Source organism: Pseudopodoces humilis, chromosome 9 (assembly GCF_049639895.1).
Source record: "Pseudopodoces humilis isolate 2021_Gansu_Grassland_sample_001 chromosome 9, ASM4963989v1, whole genome shotgun sequence".
In the NCBI taxonomy this organism is placed as follows: Eukaryota; Metazoa; Chordata; class Aves; order Passeriformes; family Paridae; genus Pseudopodoces; species Pseudopodoces humilis.
The window spans coordinates 22810515-22829195 of NC_142208.1; the positions used below are offsets into that span (position 1 = coordinate 22810515).

General features: G+C 40.5%; 1 protein-coding gene across 4 annotated transcripts in view; it reads left to right on the forward strand.

The window, feature by feature from the left end:
- The window catches only part of ARMH3 (armadillo like helical domain containing 3), a 122554-nt gene that overhangs the window by 17286 nt on the left and 86587 nt on the right, over positions 1-18681 (forward strand). For 3 of the 4 annotated variants that reach the window (XM_088059899.1, XM_014250483.2, XM_014250484.2), the window contains exons 11-19: positions 245-305; positions 1216-1262; positions 1922-1997; positions 4556-4649; positions 9466-9567; positions 14012-14070; positions 15418-15483; positions 16549-16618; positions 18089-18149. In XM_088059899.1, coding sequence (XP_087916025.1) covers positions 245-305; positions 1216-1262; positions 1922-1997; positions 4556-4649; positions 9466-9567; positions 14012-14070; positions 15418-15483; positions 16549-16618; positions 18089-18149 — 636 coding nt within the window. The remainder of the gene's footprint in view (positions 1-244; positions 306-1215; positions 1263-1921; positions 1998-4555; positions 4650-9465; positions 9568-14011; positions 14071-15417; positions 15484-16548; positions 16619-18088; positions 18150-18681) is intronic. The other variant, XM_088059900.1, reaches the window with a different exon arrangement.

Below are 18681 nucleotides of genomic sequence, written 5' to 3' on the forward strand. Positions count from 1 at the left end.
ACTGCTTGTGTCCTCTGTAACAGCACAAGCGTTGTTCGAATTTCACATCTTTCAGCAGCCCCACTTCAACTGTACACAATTTACAAATATTTTAATACCCTTTGTCTCTTCTTCTGTGAGTTCTTGAAAAAGGCTGTTGAATGTTGAAGTTTCCTCCATCCTATATTCTTGTCAAATAAGACTAACACGTAGGGATTTAGGTGAAGTAACCCTGGAGCTTCATCCGTATTCCCTTTTTATTCAGGCAATACAAAGATAAGGAAGAGGAACATCAGACTGGTTTCTTCTCAGCCCTGACTAACATGGTAAGCATGGAATCAGCACTTTCCTATTCTTAAAAAGGTGCGTTCATGCAAGTTCAGCAGGAGAGTGTTTCTAAAATGTGTGAGTTTGGAATGTGAGTTCTGAAGTTAGAGATGGATTGAACGAATCAAAACTAAATACAACTAAAATGGTTGTATTCTGAGGAGTATGTTGTCTGTCTGGGAAAGCTCTTTAAAAGGATGAGATCTCTACTCTTGTGTTGATAGCTGAAATTATTTTCCTTCATCTTCTTCACTCTAGTTGGCTTTGTTTTAAAAATCACCTTATTTGAAACTTTTAATATTTAACTTCTTAATCCTTCTAAACAGCTATGTATTTTTAAAAACCAGCTGCTACTCTGGTGATGTTGCCTAAAACATAGTGGCACATAGTCTGGTCTGTGAGGTTCTGTTTTTTTACTGTTTTTTTTCTCAAGCATGGGTGCACTTTAGCTATGGAGTAAAGCTTGGATTTTGCAGTAGGCACTGTCTGCATTTTTGAAGGGGTACCCTTCAAAAACAGTTGTGAATTTCTTCCTTGTAAAGAGTATCCACTGTTCCCCTTGTTGAGTTTGGCTTTGCTTCAGTATGAGATTTCATTGTGTTCTGGGATCTAACCGACAGAAAAATTTCCTGTAAGTAAGGGTAGTTCAGTGTTGGCAGCTGTCTGTCAGGAGTAAAACTGTGGCTACCTTGGGGCAAGCAGATAGGAAATGATCTCTGTTGTCCTCTTACAGAATGGCAAACTAATTCAGGCTGGGATTCAAGATCCAGTCTTCTGTTGTGGTTTGTCCGGTGAAGCATTGGTCAGTGACAGTACAGCAAAATAAAATGTGTTTGTATCCATGGGTTGTCTCTTCCTGTCTAATAGCTTTCCCAAATTCCTGCTGTGCAATGCTCTCTCTTTCCATAGGTGGGCAGCATGTTCATAGCAGATGCTGATGAGAAGATCTCTGTCCAGTAAGTGAACAGATGTTATTTACACCCTGAACTGGTCGGTGCGATCTGTTCCGTCATGGAGCTATCAAATATCACAAAGCAAACCAGAAGAGCAGGTTCTCCTGTCACTAAAATGGTACCACACCCTTCAAGCTGTGGATTTGCCCTTCCATGAGAAGGGTACAGCAGGAGGAGACACAGCTAAACTGCTTGTAATGAAGTCTTTAAAAAAAACTCCAATGTTTTTTGAGGCATTTATAACATATAATAGGTGTGTCAGAGGTGGCACATGAGAAGCAAAGGTTTGTGCACTCTGCCCCTCACCAAAGCATTTTTTAAGTCAAGGGGGGAAGTGATAAATGTGAGGGATTTTAGTGTCTTTAGGACCCTCTACTCTTAAAAGAGAGGTCTTTAAATGGAAAACCCTGAGCAACTAGGGACACCTTCAGCAGGAAGGCAACAAAGATTGTGGTTGTGCTTTAAAAATAGCTATTTTTATGGATTGCTACTACTAGGACTGTTATTAGTACTACTAATAATTGGAAGATCAACTGGATTGCAGAGGCAGTTTTCCATAGTTGAAAAAAAAAATTGGTTTTTCAGATAGGCCATGCTTCTGTAAAACTTGGCTCCTGGTACTCTGATCACTAACTGTGCCTTTTTCTGTATCCTTCCCACAGAACAAATGAAGCAATCCTTCTTGCCCTCTATGAAGCTGTTCACTTAAACAGGAATTTCATCACAGTTCTGGCACAAGTGAGTTTCAGTGGAATGTTTCCCCATTTCTTTGTAAGTAGATGTCTTGGAAATCAGAGAACCAGTAATGGAATTGGTGAAAAGATATATTCTTTTTTTTTCCCCCCCTTATGTGTACTTGTCATAGGATCAGCATGAAAGAGCAGAAGCAGGCCAGGGCTGGGGAAGAATTTTATGATATACTTCCTGCCTTGACAGTAAATGAGTAGAGTTTTGAGGTCACAGTTCATGTTGGAATGATTCATTTTTGCCACTGAATGGGAAAGGTTGCATGGAGTGCCTTCTGTGCCCTATTGATAGTCCACTTAGTGGGAGGATGGAGTGAGAAAAGCGGTTGCTGGAGCTCTCAGAGCAAATCACAGTTTTCTTAAGTTAGGGTTGAGAGAAAGAGGCTGATTCAGCTCCCAAATTGGATGGATTGTCCTCTGTGGGTGTGCATGGACTGTGTGTTGTCTGTTTGTGTGTTCTTCACTTAGGGACTGATTGACATATGACAGTTTACTATTTTTTGTTCAGACTTCCTTAAAGAGCCCAGCCCCTTTGGCATGAGAACCAGTTGTTGGAGCATTGTACTTGTCCTTGGGCTTTTTATGGTGGAGAAACAGCTTTCTGAGAGGCAGTGATCTGCTCTGATCACGAATCTCTGGATCCTTTTCTAAATGCTATGTGAGTTTGGAGAGGTGGCTGCTGCTGGGAGGCAGATAATGAGCCTGTCTGATCCAGTGATTGTGCTGAAAGGGCAACCTGGTGTGCTTAGGGAGACCTTTAGACTCAGGCTTTTAATTTTGGTTTGTAATCTGTGAGAAAAACAACATCAGCAAATAACACCTTTTCCCAATTTATTCAGGGCCTCAGAGTGCAGCCATACATCGCAGGCTAGACACTTGGCATGACAGAGGAGATCTTTGGGGACTCCTGACAGTAGTGGTGATAGAAGAGGTCTGATAAGCAGATTTACAGCCTCTGAAGAAAGCTGGATGGTTAATTTGCTGAGGTTCCTTGCTTGTCTTTTCCCAGTTTATTCATTCCTACCACTTCTCAAAGATTTCTGCTCTTGCAGTTCTGTGTAATACCAACTGAGGATTTTCTGTGGTCAAGATATTCCTGAGGAAGAGAGGCATTTGGCAGGGAAAAGAGCAGAGCAGAAAAAGCTCAGCTAGTGTAAAAGCTCTTAAAAATAAAAGGATAGACTAGTTACTTGTGAAAGTGATAGTTGAAGCAGCCACTGATCGGTGGGTTGAATTGGAGAACTGATATTCTTGGATGGCTTGTCTGTAATCCTTCATTTAAGAGAGGGTGAGGTAGGTCATGTAATGTTGAAAAAAACCTCATAAAAGCTGATGAATGCTCTTGCCTAAGCTGGTGTCCATTGCTTGGTGCTGCATGAATGGCTTCCTGCTGCTGTGTGGCAAATGGGAAGAGCAGAGACTCAGCTGTGTGGATATTTGGAGCATTATGTGTGTGCTCACCAGCTGTGGGTGCTCAGGTTTGCTGCTGGGTGGCACTCTTGTCTTTCAACTTCCAGTTACTGTTCTGGAGAAGGAAGGTGAGCCCCCAAAACCTGTCTAAGGAAATCTGGCTTATGTAAGACTTTCAGTGAAAAATTGTATTTTAAAGTGTAAGTTGGTAGCTGTAGGGATGTAAATTGTCTTTGAGTTGTAGTATGTGTGTCTGTGCTTCCCATGAAATACATGCATTTATAGTTGCTCATAAAATGAGATATTCAAAGGCAGTGTGGAGGATATCCACTTGTGAAAAATCCTATGGCACTAACATCAAATCAGCAGTTCTGTATCTTCCTTTTATTTTGAAATTGTGGTGATATATTAAGGCAGATGATACATTTATGTAAAACTTGCCCTATAAAATGGACACTTTTCTTGGCAGCCAGACTCAAAAATAGCATGGCAGATTGCCTACGCTGTCACCAGTGTGGATAGGTCCAGAAGCTTGCAAAGAGTGAAGTCAAAGCAGTAATTAGGCAGGCAACTATTAGCAAAGATGAAATGGGGAGACTGACTGGCTGATGGAAGCTGAGAGGATCAATAATGATAGTATTATTTATGTTATGCACTGTTTTCCTGCAGGGCTTTACAGTGAGATAGGAAAGTAATAAATTGTCATCCTCTTTGAATATGAACAGATGGGGGGCAGGAGCAAGGAGAATTTGCTCTTAGAAAAAGAAGTGAAAGGCTCTTGGAGGAAGACTTCAAATGCACATCCTTGGGTTGTTGTAGGGGTAATTAGAAGCTATTAACATTATAGGCTTTTGCAGATCTCCAATTCTACATTAGTGAAGGGCATTTTTTCGGTCTGCTGGGGAGAGCCACCACTTTCTGATGTATTTTTGTGTTTTGTGGAGTAGAGAAAATGATGTACAGTTTAATTGTTAGACATCCAAGGTCAGGAACCATGGTCTGGCTCTTTGGAGAAGTTGAGGTTTCTTGAAGCTTTTTTAATCATGTCTATTGTGCAGGAGCATGGGACAGTACAAGTAGTGGTCTGTGTTTCCAGTGCCTGGGGAAACAGTTGACCTCTGCATTTGTGTTTTCTCTTAGAGCCATCCTGAAATGGGCCTGATGACAGCACCAACGAGCCCAGTTCCAATGACACCTGTCACTCCACTTGGAACCACCCCTCCTTCTTCAGATGGTAAGAGATGTAATGATCTCCTGAGGAAAAATAATTTAAAACTGTAAAATAACAAGCAAACTATTTTCTGAAGATTGCAGCTAATGAGATCTGTCTGGAGCAGATGTAACTTGATGATCTCTTCCTGGAGTGACTTGTCTTACTAAACATGAGCAAGATTCTTTGACTCAAATTTATTTTTATTTTGCCTGTGTATTGTTCAATGAAATTATGCTGATATTTCTTCTGAAAACAGTACTGCCCCAATATCTACATGAAGGTACAACTAGCCCGTTAGTTATTCTGTGTAGGCTTTTACTTATGAATATTTCTAGTGTCAGGTCCTTTGCCTGGGATTATTTGTCATTGGAACAGATTTACAGAGAATCGCTGTGGATTCCTGCTTGTCATTAATGCACTTGTCCTCAGCTTTGAATTAATTGGGATTTGAATTCAGTCTGGGTGTGGAAGTATTCTTCCCTCTTATTATTGCCTTTTCTTTGATAGGCTTTGTAAAGGGCTGCTTACCCTGAGATCTTTCTTCTAAATGAGATGTTATGTATCCACATAAATATGCTTTGAAATCATCTAAAATAAAACCCTTTCATTTTAAGGTATGGATAGATATAGCCTAGTTTAAGAGAAGAAATGAAATGGCTGTTTTAATGCACTTTAATGGCATCTGAGCTGAAGAGTGTTTAATGAGGGAACAGAGTCAATTTGAATAGAGCACAGTTTGGAAATATTTCTGTGGAAAAGCAGCCTGGGTAACTCAGTTATATCAGCTATTCATGTCATTTGATACCCTAGTTAAGGATGATCCTCCTCATGGATGAATTCTGTCTGGTTGCCATGGATAACAAAAGCTTCAGATAAAGAGTCCCCTACGTCTCAAGTCTCTGTGTGAATATAACATAAAATGTGGAGGGATGGGCATTTTGTGGGCTTCTGTTCATTGCAAATGTATCCACCCCCACACTTATTACACAACTGTCAGAATGTGTGCTTACCTACATCTACAGCTTGCTTGCACTCTTTATTTTTTATTTTTTATTTTTTCATTTACCACGAGGCAAAACAAAATCAAAACCTCCATCCTGCTTTCAGCAGAGGCAGTGATCTTGTGAAGTTTAAGGCTTCTTGTGGCTTGTAAGGTTACTAAATTTAAGAAAAGGATCTGATCTTAATGTGCAGCATTTGCATTGGGAAGCTTGCTTTATTTTTATCTGCTGTCACCTTGTTGATCCCTGAAATGTGATTTTTTTTTTTGTGGCCCTTGGCTTGGTTTAGTTTGGTGGTGCTTGATTACTGCTGTTTAAAAAATGTCAGAATTTTCCTTGTTTTTTAAGGTCTTGCATGTCAGCTGTAAAACTTGCCTATGGCTGCCAGTTAGCAAGAGGCTTTTTAGCTCTGGAATGAGAAGATTGTTTTAGTGCAGTAAAAAGAAAGCAATGTGTAGTTGAACTGTTTTCAGGTTACATTAACGTGTAGAAATCCATCTGTGAATTTCAGGTGCTTTTATGCTGTCTGGGATAAAAAATGGGTTCATACTCTGGTTTGAAATTTCTCTGGCTGTTAACCTATAGTGTTATAGTATAAATTAAGACCTTGTAAAGTTTCAAAATGTATGTTAAAAAAGTCTGTATCATGAACCAGGATAAGCAGCCATGTGTACTTCAGAGTGATTTCTTCCTTTTCTTTTTTCTTTTTTTTTTTTCCAGAAATGAGGCTTTTGCTAGAAACTGTTTATCCATAATATGTAAATCAAGTGTGCCTGTCACCATAGTTATCTAAATGTCAGTTTGCTTACTGTTGTTAAATATTCATTCACTACGTTCATTGTAACAGCTCAAGAAGGATCCACTGGGGATATAAATATATTTTTCAGACTTCTAGCTAAATCTTTGAGCTATTCATAATATTGGGAGTGAGAAAGCTTCCAGTCTCATAGCACAGACTTTGCCAACAGACATGGCACATTAGTAATGTGTCAGGAGCCCCAGATCTTCAAGACTGAATGGACTAAACCAGCTCACGCTTGGCAATGTGCAACCTTTATAACCTAAAACTCCTGTTATGATTTTTTTATGTGATTCCAACAGTGAAGTTACATTGATCTATTTGACCTGTTGTTTCCAAGGCTACAGTTTTGTATTGAAGGTGATTGTGTAATCCTGAGTTCCCTGAGAACCTTTGCTGTACTCTGGGCCTCTCAGCACGTGGTTTAAAGGATTTTGCATTTTACTGTTGGCTCGTCTCCTTCATCCTTCTGTGCCTGCCCTTGCCCAGTTGAAGCCTTCATTCATATAACTTGCTTCATTACAGGGTTATGAGATACAAGCCTTGAATTTTGAAAGGTGTTTTATATTAAAGCAGACTTTTCTCTGAACAAAAATACAGTTGTGTACAGGATCAAATTACTTCCCCTCAGAGTCCCCAGCCTAGTCATCCAAAGATCAGGTGTAATTCCTCACTTCTTACAAGGTCCAATCTCATGATGAATACGTTTTTCTTTCCTCAAAAGTGAGAAAAGCCTTGAGCATTCCTGAGGATAGGCAGAAAAGAGATGATATGATACCTAAGGTGTGTGTACTAATGGTCTGCAGATCTGTTTCCAGTGCAAAGGGAGCCCTGTTTTAGGCTGTCTTTATAGCATCAGAAGAGAGAGACTTTAGTCAATTGTAATTAAAGCCATTTATGACCTCTTGAATGTGAGAACCTGTGGGTTTGACCCCCTAGGCAGTCATATTATTGTCATGTCAGGACAGTTGCATAGAGCTGGAAAAGGTCTCCTTAACTCTTGAGCCTAGTGCTCTGTGCTTGCAGGCATATCATCATGCAATCCCTTGAGTTTATCAAGCTCTGACTAAATCTGTTAAATTTGTTTCCCAGTAATTTCTGTTGGTAGGCAATTTCAGCATCTTGTTTCCTTGGTTAGAAATATTCAACTTCACAACCTGGGTTTCTTGTCTTCATACCCATTTATCATGGTGCTAAGCCTCCCTTGAAGCAAAGATCACTCTTCTTCACATATTGGTCTACTCACCTGTGTGTTTTTCTGTCTCACAAGAGAGGTACTCTGTTCTTCTGATCAACACACTAGCCTGTCTTTAAACTTGTTCAAGTGTATCCTCTTTGAATGTGACTTCTGCATATTTATTCACAGTATTTGAGACAAGGCCTCGCCAGCACCTTGTGCAGGGCATTACAGTGTTTGTGTCTCTGCTGCAAGTGTATTTCTGGATATATGTTGTAGGACTACACTCTTGAGCCCTTCATGTTGGTAGCTTGTCATCTTGTGATCTGATTGTGGTATTTTGTTTGCAGCTGATGAGCTCTCAGTTTGCCATGGAAATAAATCCCTGAATTCCTGACCCTATGGCTTGCATTGTTTAATTTCATCTTCTGTTATCTGTTGTTGTTTTTATCCCATTCTTTGTGTGCAGTCTGATACTCCTCTGTGTTTACATATCCCAACTTTCTGCCATTAGCAGGTTCATTAGCAAGCATCTGTTTCTTATGTCCAGGTCACACAGAAAAAGAAAGAACTATTCTCTAAACTGATGTCTACAGAATTCAATCTGTAATTTTTTCTCAGAGCAGTAATTTCTCCAATTGTATCTTGTTTGCCAGATCTTTAATGTACATAAAATTTCTTTATGGATTCCCTCCTATTTCCTTCACTTTTAATTTTTTATACATAACTGTATAAGAGAGGGAAGTGCTTTACTGACGTGTTCCTAAGCTAGCTCCATCCGTTTGGGGTTTTTTTTTTTGTCTGAGCTACTCTGTCTTAAATGGTGTCAGACTTACTGGTAGGATCTGCAGGTAAATGCATGATGCATGTTTCCCACTGATCTTTGTCCTCCCTTTCAATATTTCTTGTAAAGCTTTCCAAATGGAAAGGCAGAGAATGGCCCTTTAGGACAGCTCAGGCTCAGTCATCAGTAAAAATGTGGCTCAGTCACATGATAGAGGTTTGACAGCTCATAAACTCAGTGCTTCAGATGGGCAATGGGGGAATGAGCGAGGAGGTACATTATGCAATTAGCTGAGGAAATGAAGTAGCTTCTTGTAAAGTCTAAGGGAGATGATGTCCACTGTTGAGGTGTCAAAAGTACAGCTGGTGTCCTAGAGAAATGCCAGTGAACTGCTGTGGGTATGGAAGGAACATTTCTGGTCCCTGTTGGGTTGAGATGTATCTAGCACAAGCTGTGACTGCTTTTGCTTCTTGGCTTTTATAAAGCTGCTGTTTTTATAAAGCTTATGTTTCTGCCTTCCTTTTCTATCTCTTTGGTTGTGCAGTAATTGTTACATTTTGCCTTCTGTGTTGCTTCTGCAGTAGGAACTTGTTGAGAGGGAAGAATGGAATTGACACAGACCTTTTGGAACTAACATTTCAAAATTGCTGAAACAGAGAAGGGCCTTTCCTGGGCGCGTCTCTTTACAAAATGAGAATTGTGTGACTGTTATCTGTGTTACTTGTAAGAATTAATTGGATATCAGTGCAAATAATCCAGATTTCCGTAGGCTGGGGATGTTGATGTGTGCTAAAACAGTGGGCTCATCTTCCTGGGAGGAGGAGCAGGGGCAGGACAAAGAAGGATATAACTTTGCAGGGTACCACAGCCTGTGCTTAGAACAGGAGAAATGGTCTCTGAGGGAGTGGTACCAATCTCCATAACAAAATCTTTCCTGGGTGGTCATGGAGGAGGAGGTCAGGTGGCCCTGCAAGTAGGCTGATCCTACTCCAGACCTGGAGTCTGTGTCTTAGTTCTCTGTATAGTTATTTCTAGTATTTGGATAGGTTAAATGTGTCTTATCTGCTTTGTTCCAGTTATAAGCTCTGCAGAGCTGCCTTTGGATGCTGATGTGCAAACTAGCAACCTGTTGATAACCTTCTTGAAGTACAGCTCAATTGTGATGCAGGACACAAAAGGTAAGTGAATTCTGTGGGTGCAGCAAACAGTGCTTCTGAAGTCAGGAGGGCACAAGAGTGTGCCTGGTGACTCCAGAAATAGGATTGGAATCTCTTTATAAAAAGATTGAAAGTTTCACTTTTTCAAAAATTAGGTGATTTCTTATTGTGAGGTAAGACTTTTGAAAGTAGGAGAGACCTAATGCTGTCAGGAGAGAAGTGAGGTATGGAAAGAATGTAATAATAAATGATAAAACGTAATAACCAAGCCTGTCTATATGCTGAAGGTGTGAGTAAATCTGATTCACAACTGTCTGTCAGAGAGGGGAAATCTGGGACCAGAGAGCTGTATTTTTAAGAACACTTAGAAACTGACAGAGGGGGCAAAACTCAGCATTAGAGGGAAATACTTCCTTTGTCCTTTGGTTAAACAGGTAGCTCTGTAATTATAAATAGGACAGCTGCAACTTAGACTGCACTGGCAGTAATTTGCTTGAGAAATTATCTTTCTGTGTTGTGCTTTTTGTTTCTCCTGTGGTTCTGTGGGGGTTAATTTCAGCTTGCTGGAGTTGAAGTATTTCTTAATCTCCTGCTCAGGGTACCCAAGGGTGCTGTTTTGCCCAGTGGTTATACAGGCAGGACCACAGTGTGAACATAACAAGTGATCTTTCCACCCTATTTCAGCCTATTACCAACTTTAGCTGTTAAGTTAGATATAACAACAGAAATACGAATATATCTGCAGAGCTATGTTATATCAATTACTGAATTTCATGAATGCTTAGCATTTAATAAGAGCAGGCAGTTTCCTTTTATCTACTAGCTTGCTGTGAAATTGTGTGGCTGCCTTGCTCTTGTTCAGTAAGCAAGCTAGTTGAAGAAAAAGTAATAATTGAAATTAGGACCAAAAGGAACTTCATGTACCCCATATCTGGTTTTGGCTGGGACAGAGTTAATTTTCTTCTTAGTATCTGGTACAGTGATTTGATTTTGGATTCAGTATGAGAATGATATTGGTAACACACTGATATTTTGGCTCTGGCTAAGTAGTGCTATCCCTGTGTCAAGGACTTTTCAGTGTCTCGTGCTCTGCCAGTAAGGAGGTGCACAAAAAGCAGGGAGGAAGCATGGCTGGGATACGTGACCTGAACTGGCCAAAGGGGTATTCCACACCACAGAATGTCATGCCAAGTGTACAAACTGGGGGAGTTACCCAGAAGGGGACAATTGTTGTGTGGGGATAGGTATCAGGCAGTGAGCAATTGTATCATGAACTGTACTGTGCATCACTTGCTTCTCTTTGGTTCTGTTACCCTCTCTCACTCTGCTGATGATTATTATGATAATCATGATTATAATGATGAGGTTTCAGTTATTAAGTTGTTCTTATCTCAACCCACATGATTTACCTTTTATTTCCAATTCTTGTCCCCTCTGTGGGGAGAGGAGAAGCATTGTGAGTGGTTGAGCAGCTGCATGTCCGGGGTTAAACCACAGCTCAGGTTCAGGTTTACCTTTATCTTTTCTCAGAGGTATTGCTGTCAGGTTGGATGAAGATCCTGTGGTAGTGGAGCACCATTTTCAGACTATCCATTCCAGAGTTTAACTGTCTTTATTGTGAGAAAGCTTTGTTTGCTTCCTAAATTCTTTTCTGTGATATAAATTAATTACTAGTTACCTTCTCCAAGATAGATATTGAGAATGGATTAGTTGTTTTTCATATATGTGTCAGCCTTTACATATTTTAAGTCTGCTTTCACGTTTCCTCTTGCTTTTGTCTTTTGAACTAAACCACATCAACCTTGGCTCAGTCATTTTAATAGATTGCACACGTGAGGAGGACTTACCATCTTTCTCATTTGCATTTGCTTTTCTCAGTCTTGCTGATCCAAGAGTCTGATGGAACAATTTTATGTTTTTCAATTTAACTTCCGCACTTACTAGTCACTGTAATGTGGAAAGTCTACACAGGGTCTTGGAAACTGCCACACTGGATTAGTTTCAGATAGAGTGAAATCTCATAGAGGGGGTTCCTTACTAAACAAGCCAGTGAGAGATGAGTCTATTGTGTTCTGAGACAGGAGTTGATGATTCTTTCTTTCTTTTTTTCCTTTGGTTCTAGCTTGCATAAGGTCTGAAATTGGTGCAGCTGATAGACCTCCTTCCCACCATTGTAGTTTGTGGCAGTGAGCTCCACTGATCAATCATGTAAAAAGTGTGTCTTCCAAACCAATACTTATTAATTCTAGTGGGTATATTCCTGACCTTATATTTTGCTTATAGATGGAGCACTGCCTAATTTCTTTTTCTTTTATAAGACCAAGCATGGAACAGACTCCCCAGGGAAGTACTTGAGTCACAATCCCTGAAGGTATTTAAAAGACATGTAGATGTGGCAGTTATGGACATGGTTTACTCAGAGATTGGTAGTGCTGGATTAATGACTGGACTCCATGATCTTAAAGGACTGTTCTAACCTAAATGATTCTATGCTTCTATGTGACACCACTATAGCAAGAAGAATGAATAATTCTAATTTACTCCATGTGTCTTGAGACAGGTGGGAACAATTAGAGGGGAAACTAGTTTGTTCCATATCCAGCACTAGACAGTTGTTTTGGTCCTGTCCCAGAGAGCATAATTTAATAGATTATGTTTGCTAGATCCTTCTCTTGTTATCCTCTCTTGTGTTAGTCAGAGGCAGCTGCCTTGGGAGAAACAAAACCTGTGTCATTTTCTCCCATCTTCAAAACAGGTTTCCTACTGATACACCTCCCTGTAGAAAGTGGTCTGCTTTGTTTGCTTTAATGAAGGTTGCTGTGAAAGTATGAAGGGTGTGTGCAAGTAACTGCATAGCTGCCCCATAGCTCCTGAAAATGGTCTGATGTTCACAATACACAGGGAGAGGGCAGAGTTCATGGTGTGAAACAGGAGCCTTTACAGCATAATCTCCAGAGAGAGAAGTGGTAGCAGCATCTACAGAAATATCCAGGGAGGCCTTACAATATAAAAATAACAAGACTCTTGTGTATCAGTTTTATTCTGGGTCATTTCTCCTTCTTGCTGGAGTACAAAACTTCACACTTCAACATTTTAGCTGAGGTAAGGAGATAGAAGAGACTTTCAACTCTTCCATTCCAAAATTCCTCTTCATTTTACTTAGTGCTGCAAGATGAAATTGGCACACTTCAGGGCACATCTTCTTAGTAAATATCTGTCCCTGAGCAGCATAGAAAAGAAAACAAAAGAGGCATCAAACTAGACAGAACAGCTAGCTAAGCCCATTCTATCTGTTTTTATAGTTACCATATACACACCAGCTCACAAAGTGTTTGTAAAAATCACCTGCAAAGAAGGAATTTGGCTGATGCTGTCTTCTGCTTTATATGAAAGTGTATCTGGCTGTTTCAGATATCCCTCTTCTTGGAGTTTGACTCTAAGGCTGAGATGTCTGGGATGGTGTGTTTAGTAGTCCTGTGCTTTAGAGGAGGTGTTGGAAATCTTTGGAATGTGCAATGTTAAACCTCCTCAGAATTTAGTTGTCAGTGTGTTTTTTTTGTTGGTTTATTTTTGTCGGTTTTGGGGATGTGTAATCCAAGCATATTGTTTTTAAAATTAAGAATTTTAAATGTGCTTGACTGGACAGTGCCTTCTACAATCTGATCTTTCCTGGCCCTGCTTTGAGCAAGGATTGATCCAGAGGTTTGTTCTATCCTACATTACTCCATGACTATTTGTATCCTGAGGATTTTTTTGTATTCAAGGTAAAACTTGAGAGGAGTTTTAAATAATCCAAATAAAAAATGCATTCTTCTGCCTTAGTCCCTCTGTTTTGCTCTAGCTGTCATTCAAGGCAAAAGCTGTTTGAAGTTGAGATGAATAAGAAGTTATGGAACTTGATCAGGGTGAAACTCTTGGCTTAAAATCCGAAGTCTTTGCAGACTCCCTTCTTTCGTGGTTTTGCAAAGAGCAAAGTAGGTTGTGTCTCTCAGTATTGGGGTTAAAACTTGGAACTTGGATCATAATGTCAGCAGTTGTTCTGCTACGCAGTGCTGTGCCTCTGTGAAAGCTTTGCTGCCTGTTTCATAACCTATAGCAGAGGTGATGTTTTGCTTTCCACCTTGTCTAAGAGAGGGAACAGTGTGTCTTTGCTGTGACAGAAAGACAGCATTTAGACTATCTGTGGAAGTAAAAGTGAATGAGACAAGGCCAGCGGATAGTTACAGTGCTTTGGAAGTTCAAATCTGAGCCTTTGCTGTTGGTGCAGACTGGTGACAAGTGGGTGGGATTTAGTGGCCAGGCTGGAGGGTGAGTGCTTGCTGAGAGTAGACTATTAGCTATCATGGAGGAAGTAGAACTATGAGGAATCTCCAAGCTGGGCTTTTCTTTTGCTTCAACAGCTGTCTTGCTCTTCAGCTTTGCTAGGCTTGTGGCTCACGGAGGACTTGTTTTTTCTCCTTTGCAGATGAGCACCGGCTGCACAGTGGCAAGCTGTGCCTCATTATCCTGACATGCATAGCAGAGGTAGGTTTCTTGCGTGAAGCTGCTCAGCAGATGGGTACAGGGCTCTATCCCCCTGCCTCCTGTGGAGCAGGAGCTGAATATCCACGGTGCTGCTGAGTGCTGAGGTCCTCAGACGCTTACTGTTTGCTAATATACTTGATGCAGTACTGTTAAAGTTGACTGAAAACTTGAAAATTGGATCATTTTATTTGACTTAACCAACTCCTGGGGATGAGGAGAAAAAAGAGTGAACCCCTAAGCCTTTTCTCTCTTAGCTTTTGAGTGACCCTGTGTTGTGGCTTTTAGATGACTAATGTGCTAATGGCTTTCAGCTCTGTGCTGTTCATGGTAAACACAGGCTGTCCATATCCCTTTTGCCAAAGAAGGATACAAACCTGAAATTAAGTCATGTGTTTGTAGGTCCCTACAAGCAAGACAAATCACAAATGTGGTAGTAGGGTGAGAAAGCAGCATCACAGAGCTATGTCAGCAGTCCTGGCTGAATGTGGCCCTGTCACATGGGGAGTGTGTTCTAATGGCTGACTGATGTCCTGAATGGTGGTTGTGTTTGTGCGGCATTTACATTTTGCTTTCTTGCAAGTAACGATCTTTCATTCTTAAAAAATAAAAAGCAGTGAGGTTGTAAGCTGGTGTAAGGATTCTGTAATAATGTTTCTTCAGGGTGCGGCCTGAAAACTAATCATCTACGTTTAAAATTTTTCTAATTAAATGGTTTTGGAACTTGTTCTTCAGGTGGATGCATAAGATAAGAAATTCTGTTCCTACATAACAAGGGCATTCTTTGGTTCTGACATTAAAGAGAGGATATATTTATTACCTATTCTGGCTGTGCATTATCTGGAGAAGCCTCTTTAAATTAGAGATGGTCTTGGAATAAGATTTGCTTGAGGGGTGGAACAGCTCATAACCTATCTGCTAGTACTGCAGTGGCTTCTGACATCAAAATGCCAATTTAAACCTTTATCCACAGAGTCACAGAACTGGTGTGCTGGAGAACCACCTCTTATATTATGCACCTGGAGCACTTGTTAAACTTGTGACACTGTGGTGTGTACAGTCCAGATTTTAAATGAGCAAAGGGGGAGAAAGTTATACTGAGCTACTTCTTGTTTTGTTAGAAATTTATTTTTCTGAAGTGGAATTGGGATCAGGAGGGGTTTACTTTTGTGTGACTGGAAGCATGGGTGGAACAAGAGGAACAGATGACTTTTTAACAGTAGGACAGATGGCTTTTTAACTTCATGGTTGTATCTTGGGAGTTTTACACTGAAACACACGTGATTTGAAAGGCAGCTGTAGGGTGTTGGGCTTTTCTTACCTCCTCCCTTTTCTTGTCCTTTTCAATAGGATCAATATGCTAATGCTTTTCTTCATGATGACAACATGAATTTTCGTGTAAACCTACACAGAATGGTGAGTCTTTTCCTCCAGATTGTTTTCTCCTTAGGATGCAAACACAGAGGATTTGACTATGTATGAAAAGTATATATTGAAAATTGTGTCACAGACATCTAACCTACATTGTTAAGGCATGTGGAAATACTGTCAGAAATGCAATAGTTGCAGAATGATTTTGAAATTGCTCTCAGAATGTCTCCATTCTTCAAAGAACAAAGAGCTCCTTGCCCTGTCAGTGAATTCAGAGGCCTGTGTAGCTGGTGAGAAGCTGTGTTATGGGGTCTCTGAGGAAATCGGTGGTAGAGAGAACATTCTGCCTTAATCTTCTGCAAGCATTAGCCCTCATGTGATACATAATAGCCAGCTGGAGTTACACTGAGTGCTTTTACTTGGCTTACACTTCATTCTGGGAGAAGTAATTCACCTTCACGGAGTAAAGTATTTTTTCCAGAGCTTCTTCCTGTGGTGGAAGTGTCCTTACCTGACTCAGGAAGCTCTGTAGTTACAACTTGAATGGTTACCCTAGCTTGATGCATTCTGTCTCTGTGGTACTGGCAAGTTCTACTTCATCTGACAGTGAAGCAGCACTTGAAAGTCACTCACTGTTCAAGAAAGAAACAAACATGTTACTTTATGGAGACCATACTGTAAGAGTGCTAGGCATTACCCCATAACAACAGAGTTGCTATCCAGTTAGCCTTTCTGGTCTGTTACCATGAGCACCAAAGCCATTGATTGCACGCTGTTAAGAATCAGCCAATCAGACTTCTGGGTCAGAAACAAATAAGTATGTTAACCAAGGGGGAGGAATTGCTGTGTGATTTGTTTTTGTCTTGAGGTCCCTCCCCTCAGTAGAAGAGTGCCCTCCAGCTACACAGCTAGAGAAACAAACCCCCAGTATTGGCATGCTGGAAAGCAGGCACAATTTTGCTCCAGCCATGGCCTTTAGGGTTAGTATGTGTAAAATGGCAGTTGGAGATAAAGACAAAAGTGTGATGGTACTTTTTTCTTGAGAAATGCAGTAATACACAGACTGTTACTTCAGGCTTCTGCTGACTTTTCATCTTTGTGTGTTTGAAGCCAATGAGACATCGGAAGAAAGCAGCAGACAAGAACCTGCCCTGTCGCCCGCTGGTGTGTGCGGTGCTCGGTGAGTGTTGTCAGAGCATGTGTGTGCTTGTGGCTCCTGAAGCATCTCTTGTGGAGCAATAGAAATATGAGATTGGAGGATTAAATGGAGCAGTGGATTGCCTTTGAAAGAAGGACAATTACATACTAAAGATGTTTCCAGCGATCCATGTCCATCTTTGTACTTGGCTACCTTGCAGACAAATCCAAGATTGCAGCTCTCCAGCAATAAATCCTGTTAACATTTACAGAAAGTTTTGCAGACACCGCTTGGCCTATTTGACTGAGTTTTTAACAAGAGGGAAGGCAGTGGATTCAGTGTTTAGGTGAGTGTGGTAGCAGTGACAAGTACTTTGTAGATGATACGATGATGGCAAACCTATGGTTCACAAAAACATTTGTGAACATGTTTGCTGGGCATTGAGCCTTTTCTGAGCCAAAAAACGACAGGAATGTTAGTAACTAGGATTGGTTTTGCCTCTGGATATGGAGGCGTAGTTGAAAGCTTTTCATGCAGCACATGATTAAGTTGTGACTCTGGTTTCTGTGGAGGCCAGAAGCACACATGGGTTCAGAAATGGATGGAGCCTGGATCCCTGAATCGGTGTTCAGCCTGATGGTACAGAAGCAGTCTTAGACTTCAGCATTTTCAAATGTGATTGTTGAAGCCAAGACACAACAGCTGCATGAAGAACCTTTCTAGAGCTTTCACATCTCATACACTCTTCACCTACACTGATTTTAGTCACTATTGAGTCACACTGCACACTGCTACTGCCCTAGGAGGTTACAGCTCACAATTGTTACCAGTGGTTTGGTATAAGCATTTCATGCTGAAGTTGGGTTGAACATACCCCCACACACATTCAGTTACCATTGATTACTTTCTCTCAGTTGTATTTCTGTGCTCTTTGCCTCTTATCTTCACACTGGAAGCCCTTAAGTGTTAGACACATTCTCCTTTTTTCTTTTTTCCCCTGAATTAGTCTTAAGCAGAAACTTAGCCTGTATTGAGATCAAGCTAGTTTTACTTGCTTCAGAATTTGTTTTAGGAAAAATAGGTGTTATTTACAATGTTTCTTTAAGTAACATCTATGTTGTGCATTGTTTCTGGCAAGAATAATTTTCTAAAATGTGCTTCTTAATGGAATTTTCCATTAGTGACAGGGCTTGAAATATGAGAGCAATTCTAGACATCCGAATTCATGGTATAGTCTTTATTTGACTAATAGTGGGGGAAACCGTGTGGGGAAAGCAGTGCCTCAGAGCAAATTACAGTATGTACCCTCAGTTTCCAGTAGTTTCTTTTCTAGTTCTAGCAAATGTCTAATGTTCTTTAGAACAAACAAACAAAAAAGTGAAATCCCTTTCATCTAAGCAGGACTATTTTCTGGTAGAGATAGGAAGGAGGGGCAGTTTGACTTCCTTGTAGTCTACTAAAAGTTAACAGTAGCCAGCTCAATACTTACTTTATAATTTTCTTTTCTGTCAGATTTGATGGTGGAATTCATTGTAACACACATGATGAAAGAATTTCCTATGGATCTCTATGTGTAAGTGTCTGTGGGGTAACTCACTGTGATTTCATTTGAAGTTTGAATTTAGGTACAATCCTACTCATAGAGCAATCTTCTGACTGAAATAACACTTTGTGGATAGTGGGGAGCAGGATGGCTTTTCATGAACTCTTCCAGTAACTTTTTCTACTTCAAAAATCCTCTGCCAGAAAATTGAAAGCAATTCAATTTCAGACTGTTTTCCTAATCTACTTGATCTAACACAAAGAGCTTTTCAGTCTAAAAGGAGTTTCATAACAGAGTCATTGCAACAATCCCCACTTCCCAGAAGATGAATCTTAGTCTAGAAACAGAAAAGACAGTTTTAAAAAAGCGAGGATGACTGACATGAGGCCTGGAAGGCAGTGTGGAGAGGGAGGGAGGTTTAAGCCTGAAATAGCCTGCTAGGCGGCAAGGGGTAAAACTTTAGCAATGGGCAAAAGGAGACAAGAGGACAGAGCTACTCATGAGCACTCCATGTGTCCCACAGGGGCCTCTTCAATGCTTTGTACTGCTTTAGCCTGGAGGG